This window comes from Bubalus bubalis, chromosome 6, assembly GCF_019923935.1.
Source record: "Bubalus bubalis isolate 160015118507 breed Murrah chromosome 6, NDDB_SH_1, whole genome shotgun sequence".
NCBI lineage: Eukaryota > Metazoa > Chordata > Mammalia > Artiodactyla > Bovidae > Bubalus > Bubalus bubalis.
The window spans coordinates 116,177,482-116,194,870 of record NC_059162.1 but is presented as its reverse complement, the minus strand read 5'-3'; the positions used below and the strand labels follow the sequence as shown (position 1 = coordinate 116,194,870).

At 44.5% G+C, this 17,389-nt stretch overlaps 1 protein-coding gene across 1 annotated transcript; it reads right to left on the bottom strand.

The window, feature by feature from the left end:
* Positions 1 to 1,324: 1,324 nt before the first annotated feature.
* On the bottom strand, positions 1,325 to 14,227 carry COPS8 (COP9 signalosome subunit 8). Its single transcript, XM_006066710.3, has 8 exons — positions 14,062 to 14,227; positions 12,149 to 12,219; positions 11,023 to 11,071; positions 9,748 to 9,880; positions 6,227 to 6,334; positions 3,987 to 4,049; positions 2,992 to 3,039; positions 1,325 to 2,329 (listed from the first exon to the last, which is right to left on the bottom strand). The coding sequence occupies exons 1-8, from the start codon at positions 14,137 to 14,139 to the stop codon at positions 2,250 to 2,252; spliced, it is 630 nt and encodes a 209-aa protein (XP_006066772.1). The 5' UTR covers positions 14,140 to 14,227; the 3' UTR covers positions 1,325 to 2,249.
* Between the last annotated feature and the right edge of the window lie 3,162 nt (positions 14,228 to 17,389).

Here is a 17,389-nt window from a genome sequence, read left to right as displayed (position 1 = left end):
GACATGACTGAGCGACTGAACTGAACTGAATCATCCTATTTAAAACTAGATTATCCTGGAATTCCAGGTGGGACCAATGTAACCACAGGGACCCTTCAAAATGGAAGAGGGCAGGAAAGAGGACCTGAGGGGGCAGCGTGAAGGACTCAGCCCGACACTGCTGGCCGTGAAGATGCAGGAAGAGGGCCATGAGCCGGGGGAGGCAGGCAGTCTCTGGGAGCTGCCACGGGCCAAGAGAGTGTCCCTGACGGCCTCCGAGGAATGCGGCCTGCTGACAGCTGACGGTAGCACAGGAGACCAGCTCCGGTTTCTGAGCTGTGGAACCGTAAAAGGGTAAACCCTGTGGCTTTAAGCCCTCAAGTGCACGGTCATTTGCTACCACAGCAATAGGAAACCGATGCAACCTTTTCCACCAAAAAATCCACCTCTATGTCTAATAAGGCTTCTGGACTTCAAGTCTCCTTCTTCCAATACTACTGAAGCTGCGCCAGGCTTCTCCTAGTGTTTCATCGGTGTACCTTCCCCCCGTTTTAAAGTTTAACAACACAGAAGAGTGAAAGTTTCACAAGTGTCTCTTGTAATAGCAGTTATGATTTGACACTTAAAAATACCACTCATCGTCCCCTGGCTTTACTGTTGCTTCTTTGAAGAGAAAGTCCTCCCTCCCCTGACCCTCGTGCTTTTAATATTTTGTTCTCAGTTTTCGGTAGTTTTACTGATGTCTCCATGTGTGATTTTTTGTATTTATCCTGTGTGGGGTTTTCTGAGGTTCTTGAATCTGTGGCTTGATTTCTCTCATCAGTTTTGGGAAATTCCTGGCCAGTGCTTCAGGTATTACCTTCCTTCTCCATCCTCTCTCGGCCTTGGCGTCCACTCACTGCCTGGTCTCTCTCTCTGCTCTGCAGCCATGTACCGAGCATGCTTTCTGGTAGGCTACCTTTTCTCTAAGTGCTTCAATCTGAATGGTTTCTGTTACTCTCCAGCTGCAGTTTTACCAACGGTTTACTCTAGTTTATACTAAAGGCACCTCGCTACTCCTAGTCTTTCATGATCAAGAAGCCCAGCACAGCAAAACCTTAACTTAAAAGGTATTTAAAGTAACCATTAACATTTAACATTTAAATGTTAACAGTAGCTGAAATAGCCAGTAAAGTAGATTTTAAATGAGTGAAAACATGAGTCATGTCACTACCACTATATGGGTCATTTCTATTTAATTAAGAAATTTGAACTTTAATAGAGACAATGACAAACTAGAACACATCCGCAGGAAGACAGGATAGTGAAACCTCTAGAAACTACCTTCAGTAAAACAACAAAAGAATTCAATTAAATATTTATTGAACAAATGCAGAATAAATGAACTAGGGGGTGGATTTAACCTGAAAATACAATACACAACTTCAAATGTTCAGAGGGCTGTCACACAAAAAAAGGAAAGACGTGTTCAGTATTTCTCCCATGGGCAGAACCTGACCCAAGGCATAAACATAAGCAACCTATAGGCTGCAGACCAGTTGTACAAAGTGTATCACGTAATAGCTTCTTTCCCCACAATGCATTCCACACTGACGTCTCCCTTCTTCTGAAAGGAAATATTACAGCTTCATACTTCTCACAAATGTCTTAAATAAGTCGCACTTTCATGGCAAGCCCTCCACAGCCAGCAATGGATGTACTCACGCTCTCAGAAAAAAATCTAAAGCAAACTGGTTTACCAGGGAAATGGTCTTGTTCCTCAGCTCGGTCTCAGCATTTTGTATTTGTGATTCTCAGGTGGGCAGAGGAAAAGAGCATGGTCTCCAAAGAGGGTGTGAATTACCATCCCCAGCAATGCAGACACTGCCTCTGGGGTGTCCTCTCACACCCCAGTGCACCACGCAACTACAAACCTATGGTGCCGGCGGGAGGGATGCGCTGTGCGCTGCGGCAGGAAAACACCTGACAACCACTGTTCTACAAGAAGCAGGAGGGCTGTATTTCACGAGTCACTAGGAAATATAAACTGCATAATACTGCTGGACTCCAAATTGTCAAACGTTACAAAATGAGAAATGTTTCAACAACCATTCAGCATGTTTTAAGGACAAAATATATATAATATACTTGATATTATATATGTATTTTATCACATACTCAGTAAAGTATGCTGAGGTGATTCATCCATCCAATAAAATTGAAAATAAAAATTTTACATTTCTCTACTTGTCAGTATTCAGGCTTCTGAAGGTGGATCTTGAACTCAGAAGTCAGTTTTCGAGGAAAGCCACATAATCGGTGAGTCTGGCTAACTGCTGCTCGTTGGGGATGGGTGGAACAGGGGCGGGCTCTGCACGTTAGAGAGAAACACAGTCAGACACCAGGGTCACAGAGCCGTGGTCCTGCCACTGACACCCCCCAATGCCTTTTCCTTATCAAGAAGGAAACTTTCTTAGATGTGCCTTGATCTTGGACATTTAAAAAAAACAAGCCAAGAAGCCTCAACTTCTATGAGTAGTTTTCCCAAACTGGGAATAAAGGCATGTTTGGTTCTGTTGTTACTGAAGTTTCCACATGAAGGTCAGAAACACTTTTAACAGGCAACACCTCTCCCAAGATAACACAGCTCTTCTTGGAAAGACCCCTCCCCATATGACATTAATTTAATAATCACCCAGTTCTTACCACACAGAATATTAAACTGTCAGTGAACAGAAAACCCACAGAGGATCCCTTTTTCAAAAGGCTTAGTTCTCACACGTCGGCCCGGGGCCAAGTCTGAGTCAGGGCTGGCGAGGGGCTCCATCAGGCCTGCCTGACATGACGCCAGGGAGGGGCCCACAGCCGCGAGGGGAGCCCCGTGCACCCTTGTGACTGGATGGATTACTATAAATACCGTATTAGGGTTTAACCTCTTTGTCTACAAGATGAGAGCTAACAAAAAGAAATACTACAAAAACAAGAGAGAAAAGTAACAAAATACTTTTAAAATGAGCACATGAACATACATACCTGATAAGGGAATAAACCTGTTAAAGGAAACATCCAGGGCCCCTGCAACTGAACAGAACACACAGCCCGGTTACAGAAGCCTTGCCCAGAGCCTTCACATGGAACAGGGCATTTCTAATGCAGTGGCATCCCAGCCATTCACTTCTCAGAGAAACAGCAAGCATGCTCTACCTGATCACACTGGTTTTTTTACTACAGCAGTGTTCTCTTACCATGTACATCAGCTGGGCCCTCGTCTGACCCCTCTCCTGCACCCTCAAAGGGCCGGGCACACGGCAGTTTGTGTACTTCCTTACCGTGGGGTCAACAACGTCTGAACAATAGGAATCCAGAGCAGGTGGAGCTCTGGGAGGGAGCCGATCCGAGCGTTTATGGAGATGGGCATGGAGCCCAGCTCTAAGGCCATGGCAGAAAAGGACATTCCTGGTAAGCAGCAAGGAAAGTGGCTCATTTCAGAGAGGAAGGCTCAGGGACCAGGAATTCAGATGGAGACAACGAGGACAGGCCAAATTGTTAAGGCCTGAACAGGCCAGATAACTTAATTTTGTGAAAGTTAAAGCCACTCAAAGTCTTGTTTAGGAGAAGAGTCTACATGTTTACAACATGAAGAGAAAAGGGGAATTTCTGAATATTTTAAGTATCATTTTAAAAGGCAGCAGTTTAGGTATTAAAAATAAGCAGTGAGAAATGGCCCAATAAATAAAAGGATGAGAGATTAATGCTTAGTAAAAATTAAGTTGTAATAAGGATTATGGAAACATATACATACAGGTTTTTAATGAACAAAATACATTTTAAAAAATTAAAGTAAAACCAGATAATCTTTAAGATCCTTTCTACCCTAAGTGTCCATCACCCTCTATGTGTATTAAACATGAGTTACTTTCCTGCTGTTGGCATGGCAGAATTTTGTATCCAATTATTCACAGGCAACACCCGAAACCTGCAGTGGCCTCAGAGTTCAGGCTGCACGGCGGACAAGCAGCTCCACCTACCTGGCTTCTTGGGCATGACCATCCTTGTGGTGGAGTCGGCTTGCCAGCCTTGTTCGAGGATACCTAAATCGTGTATTTAACACAGAAATGTATTTTAAAAACAGAAACTCTACTTACAAGATCCACAACATATCAATGACGTCACCTGTAGGGGAGGTCCAGCATGGGTGGATGACCCTGTAACGTGTATCTCACTACAGAGGCATCCTAGAGACAGCATTCTCATAGGAACTTATTTGGGAAATACCTTTCTGAAACATCCATGAGAGCCTCATTTTAGTCTATCAGGCTGACATAATCACTAAAAAGTGATCAGTTTTCTATAATATATGTATTACGGTATTAACCAGATCAAACTATTAAAAAGAGACATAAGGAAGACGTCCACAGTACTCTCTCTAATCCTGACATCAGGAATAACAAATACTCTCTCTAATCCTGACATCAGGAATAACAAATACTCTCTCTAATCCTGACATCAGGAATAACAAAGATGACGGTGAGGATAAAAACAGCATACACACACCACACGGAGGCTGGTCAGCAGACGCTGCGCTGGGCGCTCCTACAGGGCTCATGTCATGCGATCGTCTGATGGCCTGTAAAGCTCATCGTAACGCACAGATGTGGGAAACGGAGCTCAGGGAAGCCCAGTAGCTCGCCTTAGGCTGCACAGCTAGTAACTCGCCTTAGGCTGCACAGCTAGCGGTGAAGTGGGCCAGGATCACAGGCACAGTCGTCAAGTATGGACTTTGGGATACATTATTTATTATGGATTAATTTTAATATATTTTAATCTATAATTAATTATGGATTCGTTTTAAAAGAAGAGTCAAAACACATGTCTGTATGCGTAAGTGACAGTGTGATTTACTCCAAGGACATCCATTAGCCTGCCATTTATGCACCTATGACTGCAGCAGGCCTTGGAGATTTATGACACGTGGTGCTTAATGGAGACCCCGTTTCGACTGGAGAATCCAAAATGCCCAACACCACAGAACAGTGCCGCAAGATACCTGCAGTATTAACATTCTACAGCAACCTGCCAGGGGAGGGTAGACTGCTCAGGAGCTGAGAAATGAAAATGCAGAAGCACATCTGGAAACCAGTGGATGAGAGTGCAGTGCAGACACCTCTAAGTTACTGGTAAGAAATGGCGACGAAGAACTGGGCTGAAAAGGCACACGAGGAGGAGCCTGCCTTCACTAGGGAAGGGTGAAACAACACTTCTACAGGCCCAGATCCATTAAAACTTACCCCACCTCCATGTTGATTTTCAAAGGAAAATACATAAAGACGTTAACGAAATTTAAGCTTAGAATTATGAATATAATGTTACCCACCCAGCACATTTAAGAGCATATTACGTGCACACGCTGAATTTTCCTCCATGTCACACACATGTTCTACCACCTGTAAAAGCTATGATGTAATCGGGGGCTCAGCGGTGGGAATGTCATCAAACACTTGAGTCTACACCTTCATTCACCACCTCTTTCCTCCAATGACCTACAGTTCTTTCCACCTTCCTTCTCCCTCCCTCCATTAGTCAACAGCAGCTCTAATTTTTCCTTCCTGGACATCACCTTGGAGGGCTCATTACTGTTTAGTAGAGAGTAGAAGTTGATCAAAGGTATTAGAGATAAAAGTAGAAAATATTCCGGGGTCCGACCACGGGTGCCATGATAAGTAACTACACAAACAGTGAGGAGGCTCAGTAAGGAAGGAGTCACTAACAGAGCTACCACATGCGACAAGGGTTCACCTCAAAGACAGAGTCACATTTTAATCTCATAGAAATGGCAATGCATTCCTTCACAAAGCTCCTGTTTTAAGACATCTTTAATTGGCGCCTATCTCTGGTAAAAAGCACTTTACAGGTAAACACAAACCCAATATTTCTTATTCACATTCAGACGTCCAAAAAATTCTGTGAATCAAAAAATTTTCTTTAACTCATGTGGTGGCAAAACTCATGTAGACCCCAAAGTCTATGTCCAGTCTCCTCTCACGCCAGCTGCGGGGACACGTGTGATCTGCGGGAACTACAAGCGGGCTTGGTCACCAGGTGCTGGCTGCCTGGGAGCCGTTCGGTATATGTCTCCTATCACCTTTCTAAGGAACACACGTGACCTAAATTCCAAAACATGTCCTGTCCCAAAGGCTTCAGATAAGGGCTTGTGGACCTATGATTTACATTCCATTTTCTTTGAAAGCAGAAAGTAGGCACCAAATACCTTTCACAGCCTCCTCCACAGGGAGTCCAACAAAGGCTGCGAAATCGTCGGCGATGATGGAGGTGTAGGCTTGGGAGACCAGGGCGAAGGCTCGTCTCCGGGTTGCATCTGTCGTGGGAGTGAAGATTTGGCAGACAGTGAACCAAAAGAGCTGCCAGTTTCGAAACACACAATTAAACTACATCACAGCTCTTCTCCAAATTTGGTAAGAAAAACTAGATCAACCTAAAGATTTCTGCATTCACAGGCACAGCTATAGGCACCTAACATGTAAGAAGGGCTCAAATACTGTTGAATCAACACACTAAATCATTCAGTTGTGTCCAACTTTGTCCCCCGTCCATGGGATTCTCCAGGCAAGAATACTGGAGTGGCTTGCCATGCCCTCCTCCAGGGGGTCTTCCAGACCCAGGGACGGAACCTGCGTCCCCTGCAGCTCCGGCACTGGCAGGTGGGTTCTTCACCACTGAACCACCAGAGAAAGAAGAGAAAGTGAAAGCCGCTCAGTCCTGTCCAACTCTTTGTGACCCCACTGACTATAGAGTCCATGGAATTCTCCAGGCCAGAGTACTGGAGAGTGTGGCCTTTCCCTTCTCCAGGGGATCTTCCCAACCCAGAGATTGAACCCAGGTCTCCCACATTGCAGGTGGATTCTTTACCAGTTGAGCCGTAAGAGAAGCTGAACCACTAGGTAACTTCCTCTAAATGAAAAACATCTCAGGTTAAAAAAAAAAAACTCAAGTGATAACAAAAATTACAAAGATGGAAAAAAGTTACTATGGCTAGGACTCCAACTCTAAGAAAACTTCATTTGTATTTGGGATGTATATTTCAAAATTTCTCTTTCTCCCACTTACAAACACTGGACTGAATGGCATGGAAATTACCTTCTCCCATGATCAGGGGTCCTTTCTCAGCAGAGTTTCTGACATAGGACCACACCTGGGAGCCGCTGAAGAAACCTGATAACCAGAGCCCCCTTCCTAACTTTCAAGTCTGCTCTGAACTCTTGACTTGACATCATTCAAGTGCAAATACCAAGGTGGAGCCCTGAGCCCCACAGGAAAGGGCTGTAAACAACTCCAGCAACAAAACTTCCCTAGAGACCACACATGGGCTCCCCCAGGCTTAAATTTCCACATTAGGTAATTTAGGAATGAAGCAGAGATAAAGGAATGGTAGAAAAAGAGCCCAGCTGGCCTGTCTTCAGCCCATCCTTCAGTGACACAAAAGCTCCTCCACGTGACTTCGACATGCTTAGGAATCATGGAGTTTACCTTCCACATTTAATAGGCAAGTGTACACATACAAGATAGCCCTGAACATAAGAAAACCCGCCCCCACTCCTGGGACACTTACAGCCACACCAACCCCCGCAGATGCCCTCTGCTCCAAGCAGCCCGCTGGTTCTGCTTGCGCCTCCTCACCACTGTGCTCAGCGTGAGGCGCTGCGCTTGCATCACTATGCGGTCTGAACCGCCCTCTCTTCTCTTCCCGGGTCTATCTATAAACTCTGCACTGGAGCTCACTGCCATCTCCGCCCTTCTCTGATCTCACAGCATCACTTACTTACTTAACAGGCAACCTTTTACCACCCACAGTGGGCACTGCAGCCCTCCCCACCCCGTCATCCTGGACTTCTCTACAGGAGGGCTTTCACGTCCTTTTATCCCCCAAGGGGCCTGGCACCTCTAAGGAAGGGTGTGCTGCACACAGGCTTGTGGAAGGTCTCACGGGAACCCAGGTGGGCCCGACCCCAGCCTCTGGGCTCTCCTCTTCCTTCAACATCGCTGAGAGGCAATCCTGTGGCTTCCTTTCTCCCTGAGCCTAACTGCCTCCGCAGCTTTCACTGAGCCATTATTTGCTTCTCTTCCAATTCCTTCCTTCATTCCTACCTACCTTCAGCAAATGACCTTAAAGTAGACTTCTAACACAGCTGAGAGATAACGGAGCTTTTCTCTATTGAAAGCTACAGACATTCAACGGAAAAGAACCCAGAGCAACAATGAAAGAGGAAAATACAAGTGTACAGCAAAAGCTATATTCATTTGATAAGCCTCCCATATTTTACAAACATTTACTTTCAAGTTCAAGTACTCTGGTCAGATTTTCAGAGTTGAAAAAGGGAACAGAACAAGAAAAGAATGTGAATGAAACAGAAAAACAGAGTGGAGAGAAGAGAAACATCCAGGGGAAGGCAGAGCGGAAGGACAAGGCAGCAGACGTAAAGGCTGGTCAGAGGCCGAGACCCTCAGGCTGCTTTGAACCCCTCAGCACAAATGAGCCTGACGCCTGCATCCTGGCCGGGCACCGGGAACCTCAGCAGTGAGATGTGCAGCCTCAGGAGGGCACGCATCAGAACAAGCAGGAAGGTGGACTAAGTTGAGCCGGCACCTAGTATTGCTGGCAGCTCTTCCCGGGACAAAGTCTTGGGGAGACCTTGAGAGACCGCTTATTCTGTTGCTCAACGAATACTTCAGTGCCTATGATCTACCAGGAACTGCCAATGCCAGTGCTAGAGACAGAGGGGAAGGTGAGCCAGCTGCCCTTTGCAACGCACCTCTGCCCTTAAACCCCAGGGAGGCTGGCCACCCAGGCCTTGGCACCTGGGCTAGCTGGGTGAACGTGGGTCCGCAGGGCAGGGGATGTACTTCCTCAACCCCCTCTCTGTCTTGCTCTGGATCTGAATTTCTCAGGGCGTACGCAATGACGCCAAGGTTATTTCCTGTGGGAATATCCAAAGCCACCCCTCCTGTGCCAGGGCAGCCTATTCTCCTGCTTGTCACGCACACTGTTCTGCTTTACCACGCCAAGAATGCGGTACACTTCAGAGGCAATCTTTGCCTTCTCTCCCCTGAAAAGTTGACATCCCTTGCCAGAGAGATGAGCAGTATTCAAGAATTCCTGCTCACTGACCCTCCAGAGCAGGAGAGTGGATAATGAAGGCAGGGATTAACCAGAGACACAAGGCAACAATACGAAGTGACGGTGTAACAGCACATAAAAGAGGAAGCAAACACTGGGGCGGGAGAATGGAGAGAGAGGGGGGCAGGGGAGAGTTCTGCTGTACTACACTGCATTAACTTGTGATTTAAAAAAAAGGGTTAAAGAAAAGTTTGAGTATCTATATACTAAATTGATTAGTCATAAATCCAGAAGTGGAAGAAAGTCCATGAAAGGCTGAGGTTCACAGAGTCCATAGCAGTCTCTACTTTCAAATATGTGGGGTTTAAATCTTACTCCCTTGAACTTACTGGAATATTATAAAATTTCATTTCAGTAGGAAAAATCATCTCTTACTGATAAGCAACTTCAGTCTAGAGTTAAATTAAGAGGCAGCAAGGCCCTCAACTGCTGATACAAACTCAAGTGACATGAAATCAAAGCACGATTTTAGCAAATTTAAAAAAGAATTCTGAAAACTCCCCCAATTCACCAAGCAAAATATCTATTTTTCAAACACACTGAGTTACTCCAACACTTAAGGTCTAGTCTCATTCCTTATTCACAGAGGACTCTACCTCTGAGAGCTTCCATGATTGGCTGGACGGCTTCAGACCACTGATGGGCGTTGATGGTGCTGTAGACCCCGGGGAAGTCCCTCTGCCAGATCCGCTGGCCAACTGACCAGATCCCCCCAAGTTCCGAGTTTGCCTGCAAGAAAGGTTACTGCCTTTGAGGACGCTCACTCTGCACATATACCAACAACTGAAGCTTAAAACATAATGCAGCGTTTAAGAGCTGTAACTGCTTCAGCCCAATCACTTTCAAAAAGGTTTTTAAACGCTCTGATTACTACTATAGAATTGGCATGTTTTATACAGATTTTTATTAAAAAATTAAGGCACATGAAAGTATTCCAAAAATATTTCATATAATTTAGGAATGAATTATATAAAACACTTTTTTTTAACAGATGTTTTATTTACATTTCATATATATAACATATAGAACACCTAACATCTATATATACATGTACATAAAATACATAAACCTAAGGGCAAAAGTAATAGCAAAATGGCTAATAATATAGACTCTCAATCTAAGATGTCATCAAATGTAGCAGAAGGATAGCATTTCCACTACTAACACTGAAACTATGCATATAATTTATATCTTTAAGTCAATGACACTGGAGGAACATTCCAAACTTACTTAATAGAATGTGGAGGAAAAAGAGTATAAATACTAATCTGGTCTGCTGCTGAATATCAATAATGAATAAAGGGATTTAGGTAAATTCTTGTTAATGTTTTGTGAACATACAAGAAACTCACTTCACATTTATGTGAGACACAGTGGATCATCAGAAATCAAAAATTTACTTCTTTCCATCTTGGAAGAAACTATTAAGTGAGTTCATCTACTCTCTTATGAAAATAAGAAATCTAAAATCCTAGTTACCAAAAAATCTTAATGCTCTGAATAACTATTATTGTTAGAGTGTTCTTGTAAATAATATTACTTGCAAAATAAATAACATTTAGAAAACTGCAGAAATCAGTTAAAAAGAAAATAATAAAACAAAACCCAAACTTCTACCTAAACTAAGTCGGTTGTTTGTCAGGTAAAGTGACACCTATAAGTATGTTAGGAAACCTGATCGGAAGGAGCTGAGCACAGATTTTTACTCCATCCAAGGGAAACTAACATTAGAGGAATCTAGACCTATTCTTTAAATTTAAAGGCAGTTTAATCACTTTCATGAATCACATGGAAAAGAAAACAGAAACTTTACTTTTTAAGTGAATGGCATCACTATATTGAAGCAGTAAGATATTCTGAGGAATACTTACAGATTTTATAGCAGGTGGTATTCTTTTCCAAAGATATCTTGCATTGTTCCTAATTTATATCCCCCCAAGAAAGAACAAGCAATGTTAAAAAATCACCTCAGTAAATATTTAAAATTTTAGATCCCACTGCAAACACACAGAAGTATACTTTAAAATTCTCTATATAATACAAAATGAAATTTAGTTTTACATGAATTTGTCCAGGGAAAATAAGAGTGGTTTTCCAGATAAGACATGAAATATTTTTATCAAACTAACATTCTGCCGTTTTTAGTAAACTTTTTAATAATTCAGATCTTAAATTGAACTGTCTAAACCATTCATATATAAAATAAACAAATTCATATACTTTCAAAGGCCTAGCATTCCTAACAATATGCATAGTACACAACGCTTTTCTCCTTATCGTGACCCCTCCCCCTACGAGTGAGCATACAGGCACCAAAACTTCAAGGCAGCTTTTTCTTTTTTCAAAGAGTCTGGAAGCTTGAATGACAAGAAGCATATGACGAAAGCATTATAAAACAGGAAACATAATTTGTATGCTACATAAGTAATGAAAACCTCGGTTTAGTTTAAAAGGTACGAAATGAAAAGGTTTAGAAGAATTTAAAGAAAAATTTAACAGTAACCATCAGTGGGATGCAGCACTACAAGGGACTCTTTTTGCACAATTATATTTTCCCACTTTTCTTCAATGAACATGAATTAGGAATAATTACAAAACAAAACCTTTCAAGAAATGTTATACATTGGTAACAAATTCCTTTTGGCTTTCTCAACTTTCCCTTTTAGTTTCTCTTAGTCTACTGATTACACGGGAAGTTAAATAAACAGAGGTCATAAAAGATACAGGTTTTATAACCAGAGGGGAAAAAAGACCAATAGATTTAAAGGAATTTGACACTGCAGTTTCTCATAATAAATTGGAATGTTTCTTAGAAGACATATATAAAACAGGTGTATTTTAAAACAACTCAGCCTAATGATAATTTCTTAAGTCATGACTCAATACATGAAACAAGTGGCACAGCTCCTTGGACCTATGTTTCAGTGATATTACTTCAATGTAAGAATAATTTCCTGAGGAAGACGCTTCTCTTAGCTTTAGGTAGAAGGCACTTACATGTCATTATGGAGTAGATACAAAGCTAGAAGCTGACCATACACTGGGGGTGTAGCAATTCCTCCTGGAGCCTATAAGGCCAAAAAAATCAAAGAGAAATAAACCTCATTTATTCTTTTATATTTTAAAAAGTGTTTTCTTAACGCACCTAAAGAGTAAGCATATTTTATAGCAGTTGTTATTATGGATGGAAAAACAGTGCAGGGAGCATCAGACACTAAACCTAGAGGATTAATCAGCTCTTTCATCAGCTGCGACTCCTCTGTCTGAGCCTCTGTGTATTCATATACACATGAATATTTAAACGCAATCCCTTTCCCAATTTTCAAATTCTTACTTTGTTGTACTACTATAAGAAATGTCTCCAACAGATTCCTAAAGCAATATGATTAATTCTGCCCACTATACCAAATACATTGAATATCTAAGTAAACACATAATAAAGAGAAAAACATCAGCTGAGTTACAAAAGAGCTGAGTTACAAAAACATTCTTCTCCTCACTCAATTTCAGTTCATTCAGAAGACATCTATAAAGTGTCTACTGGGGAGCTGCTGCTTCTGGCAGCTGTCTCCTTTGGTTAATTGACTTTTTACATCAACACTATAAATGCCATTAAGTGCCTTTCCTCGAAAAAAACCTTATTACTTTAGTACTTGCGTGATACAATGCTCACCTGTCCTTCTGAAGACAAGGGGCTTCCCTGTTGGCTCAGACTAGTAAAGAATCTGCCTGCAATGCGGGACAAGGACCCGGGTTCGATCCCTGGGTGGGGAAGATCCCCTGGAGGAGGGCATGACAACCCACGCCAGTATTCCTCCCCACAGAACTCCAAGGACAGAGGAGCCTGTGGACTCCTGGGGTCAGAAGAGTCGGACACAACTGAGCGACACACACACCACACACACAGGTGCAAAAGAGTCAGACACGACTGAGCGACACACACACACACGCACAAAAGACTCGGACACGACTGAATGACACACACACACCACACACACGAGTCGGACACACTGAGACACACACACACACACACACAAGACTCGGATATGACTGAGTGAAACACACAACACACACACGCAGAAGAGTCGGACACACTGAGCCACACACACAAGAGTAGGATACGACTGAGCGACACACACAGATACCACACACATACGCGCACACACGAGTCGGACACGACTGAACGACACACACACACACCCCACACACACACGAGTCGGACGCGACTGAGACACACACACACGCGCACACACGAGTCCGACACGACTGAACGACACACACACACGAGTCGGACGCGACTGAGACACACACACACGCGCACACACGAGTCCGACACGACTGAACGACACACACACACACCCCACACACACACGAGTCGGACGCGACTGAGACACACACACACGCGCACACACGAGTCCGACACGACTGAACGACACACACACACACCCCACACACACACGAGTCGGACGCGACTGAGACACACACGCACGACAAACGGCAAGCTTCCGAGCTGACGTGAGACTAAGAACGGCTTTCTGAATCAAGCAAAGGCTACAGCGGTCACACCCCCGTCTGGGCCCGTGCCTGCACTCCAGTCTTAATAAACCCACATTTCTGCACCCCTCCCCACAGCGCAGAGGAAGGGCGTTTAGTCCAGCACAGAAGCGTATGGAGGGTGTGAGGGGCAAAGACGCACAGTGGTTCCGGACTCACTAGCTGAACACATACAGCGAAAGGCTCCCGGTGAGTCTGGGGGGACCAGGCCCGGGCGCTCAGCCCAGCCCCCCGGGATTCTCACGCCAGCTCCCGCGCCCTCCAGGCGCCGGCCCCGAGCCCCACGGGCCCCAGACCCGTTACCCTGGAGACCGAGGCCGCCCGAGGCCTCGCGACCCCACCAGGCGGACGGCTACCTCGAGCTCCTGGTTCTCGCACTGATCCAGCAACTTTTTGAAACTAAAGGAACTTTCCGCCATCACCGCCACTGGCATTTTCCCAGCCGGTCCCCCGCCGCGCCTCCTCAGCAGAACCAGGCCCCACTCTGTCCCTCGGGGCGTCGCGCCCGCGATGACGTAAAAGCCGAGGGCGCCGCCGAGCGCCCCTGCGCAAGCGCCTCGTTGGTTCCGCTGCGTCATCAGACGTCACTGCGACGGGGACGGGGTCGCCGCCGCTCTGACCCGCCCTCTCGGTGCCCTGGAGGACTGACCCGGCTTCTGGGAGCCGCTGTCCCAGCACGTAGCAAAGGCTGGGCGGGAGGAGTTCTGTGCATAGTTGAGGTTTTTCCAGTGGTCGTGTATGGATGTGAGAGTTGGACTGTAAAGAAAGCTGAGCGCCGAAGGATTGATGCTTTTGAACTGTGGTGTTGGAGAATACTCTTGAGAGTCCCTTGGGCTGTAAGGAGATTCAACCAGTCCATCCTAAAAGGAAATCAGTTCTGAATATTCATTGGAAGGACCGATGCTGAAGCTGAAACTCCAGTACTTTGGCCATCTGATGCGAAGAACTGAGTCATTGGAAAAGACCCTGGTGCTGGGAAAGATCAAAGGCAGGAGGAAAAGGGGACGACAGAGCATTAGTTGGTTGGGTGGCATCACTGACTCCACGGACATGAATTTGGGTAAACTCTGGGAGTTGGTGATGGACAGGGAGGCCTGGCATGCTGCAGTCCATGGGGTCGCAGAGTCGGACACGACTGAGCGACTGAGCTGAACTGAACTGAAGACTTTTCGAAGTCTACTTTGAGACCTTGCAAATTTAAACGTTTAAAACTAGCTTTTGTTTCTGCCTACACCTGCTCATTCAGCAGCCCTCCCACAGCAGTGAAGGCGCTGTGGTTCTGCCTGCGGGGCTCCCCTCCTGCAGGCCCCCGCGTTTTTGCCTCCAGGTGGAGCTTCTCTGGCTTGGAGCTTCTCTGGCTTGGACCTTCGAACACTAAGGTGCAGTATTCTGTAGACTTCCAGTTGCGCTGCCCTCCCCACACGGCTACTGCAGCCGAAATGAGATTTTCAGAAACATGATCAGATCTTGTTATTCTTCTGAAAATGATAAAAATAACAGCAAATCCCTAAACTCCAGTGTTTGACGTTGCTTGTGTTGGCTTAAAAAAAAGCCACAACTTAAAAAGTTGAGAGTTGTGTTTTCAAGTAGCCCTAAGAGAACTGCTCTAAAGAGCAGGGTGGGGAGGAGTCAGGTTATATAGAAGTCTTACAACAAAGGGTAGATGGTCTGAACATTAAAGGATTCAGTTCAATTCAGATCAGTCTGTTCAACTCTTTGCGACCCCATGGACTGCAGCACACCAGGCTTCCCTGTCCATCATCAACTCCTAGAGCTTGCTCAAACTCATGTCCATTGAGTCAGTGATGGCATCCAACCATTGCATCCTCTCTCATCCCCTTCTCCTGCCTTTGATCTTTCCCAGCATCAGGGTCTTTTCAAATGAGTCAGTTCTTCGCATCAGGTGGCCAAAGTATTGGAGCTTCAGTTTCAGCATCAGTCCTTCCAATGAATATTCAGGACTTATTTCCTTTAGGATTGACTGGTTTTGTCTCCCTGCAGTCCAAGGGACTCTCAAGAGTCTTCTCCAACACCACAGTTCAAAAATATCAATTCTTTGGCGCTCAGCTTTCTTTATGGTCCAAGTCTTGTATCCATACATGACCACTGAAAAAACCATAGCTTTAACTAGTGGTCATTTGTTAGTAAAGTGATGTCTCTGCTGTTTAATATGCTGTCTAGGTTGGTCGTAGCTTTGCTTCCAAGGAGCAAGCATCTTTTAATTTCATGGCTACAATCACTACCTGCAGTGATTTTGGAGCCCAAGAAAATAAAATCTCTCACTATTTCCACTGTTTCCCCATCTATTTCCATGAAGTGATGAGGCTGCATGTCATGATCTTAGTTTTTTGAGTGCTGGGTTTCAAGCCAATTTTTCACTCTCCTCTTTCACTTTCATCAAAAGGCTCTTCAGTTCCTCTTTGCTTTCTGCCAAAAGGGTGCTATTATCTGCATATCTGAGGTTATTGATATTTCTCCCAGGAATCATGATTCCAGCTTGTGCATCATCCAGCCTGGCATTTCTAATGATGTACTCTGAAAATAAGTTAAATAAGCAGGGTGACAATATACAGCCTTGACATACTCCTTTCCCAATTTGGAACCAATCCATCGTTCCATATCCAGTTCTAACTGTTCCTTCTTGACCTTCATACATATTTCCCAGGAGGCAGGTAAGGTGGTCTGGTATTCCCATCTCTTGAAGAATTTTCCACAGTTTGTTGTGATCCACACAGTCAAAAGCTTTGGTGTAGTCAATAAAGCAGAAGTAGATGTTTTTCTGGAGTTCTCTTGTTTTTTTTCTATGATCCAGCAGATGTTGGCAATTTGATCTCTGGTTCCTCTGCCTTTTCTAAATCCAACTTGAACATCTGGAAGTTCATGGTTCATGTACTGTTGAAGCCTCACTTGGAGAATTTTGAGCATTACTTTGCTGGTGTGTGAGAAAAGTGTAATTGTGCACTAGTTTGAACATTCTTTGGCATTGCCCTTCTTTGGGATTGGAATGAAAACTGACCTTTTCCAGTCCTGTGGCCACTGCTGAGTTTCCCAAATTTGCTGGCCTACTGAGTGCAGCACTTTAACAGCATCATCTTTTAGGACTTGAAATAGCTTAGCTGGAATTGCATCACCTCCACTAGCTTTGTTCATAGTGATGCTTTCTAAGGCCCACTTGACTTCAAATTCCAAGATGTCTGGCTCTAGGTGAGTGATCACACCATCGTGGTTATCTGGGTCATAAAGATCTTTTTTGTACAGTTCTTCTGTGTATTCTTGCCACCTCTTCTTAACATCTTCTGCTTCTGTTAGGCCCATACTGTTTCTGTCCTTTATTGTGCCCACCTGTGCATGAAATATTCCCTTGGTGTCTATAATTTTCTTGATGAGATCTCTAGACTTTTCCATTCTATAGTTTTCCTCTATTTCTTTGCATCGATCACTGAGGAAGGCTTTCTTATCATTGTTTAGAGAAAGCCAGATATCTTGAGTTAAGGAACTTAGTGCTCTTCTGTGTACAGGAAGATGCAAGAGTCTGGGCTTGCTGAAGTCATTCCTTCACATGCATCTGAGCTCTCTGGGCCCATATTCCTGTGTGTTTCACTTTCTGAGTTCCTCCTTGCTCACTGTAGGGAGTGGCTGCAATCTGATGGCTGCTAGATGAGCAGGTATTGTTCTCCTTCCTGT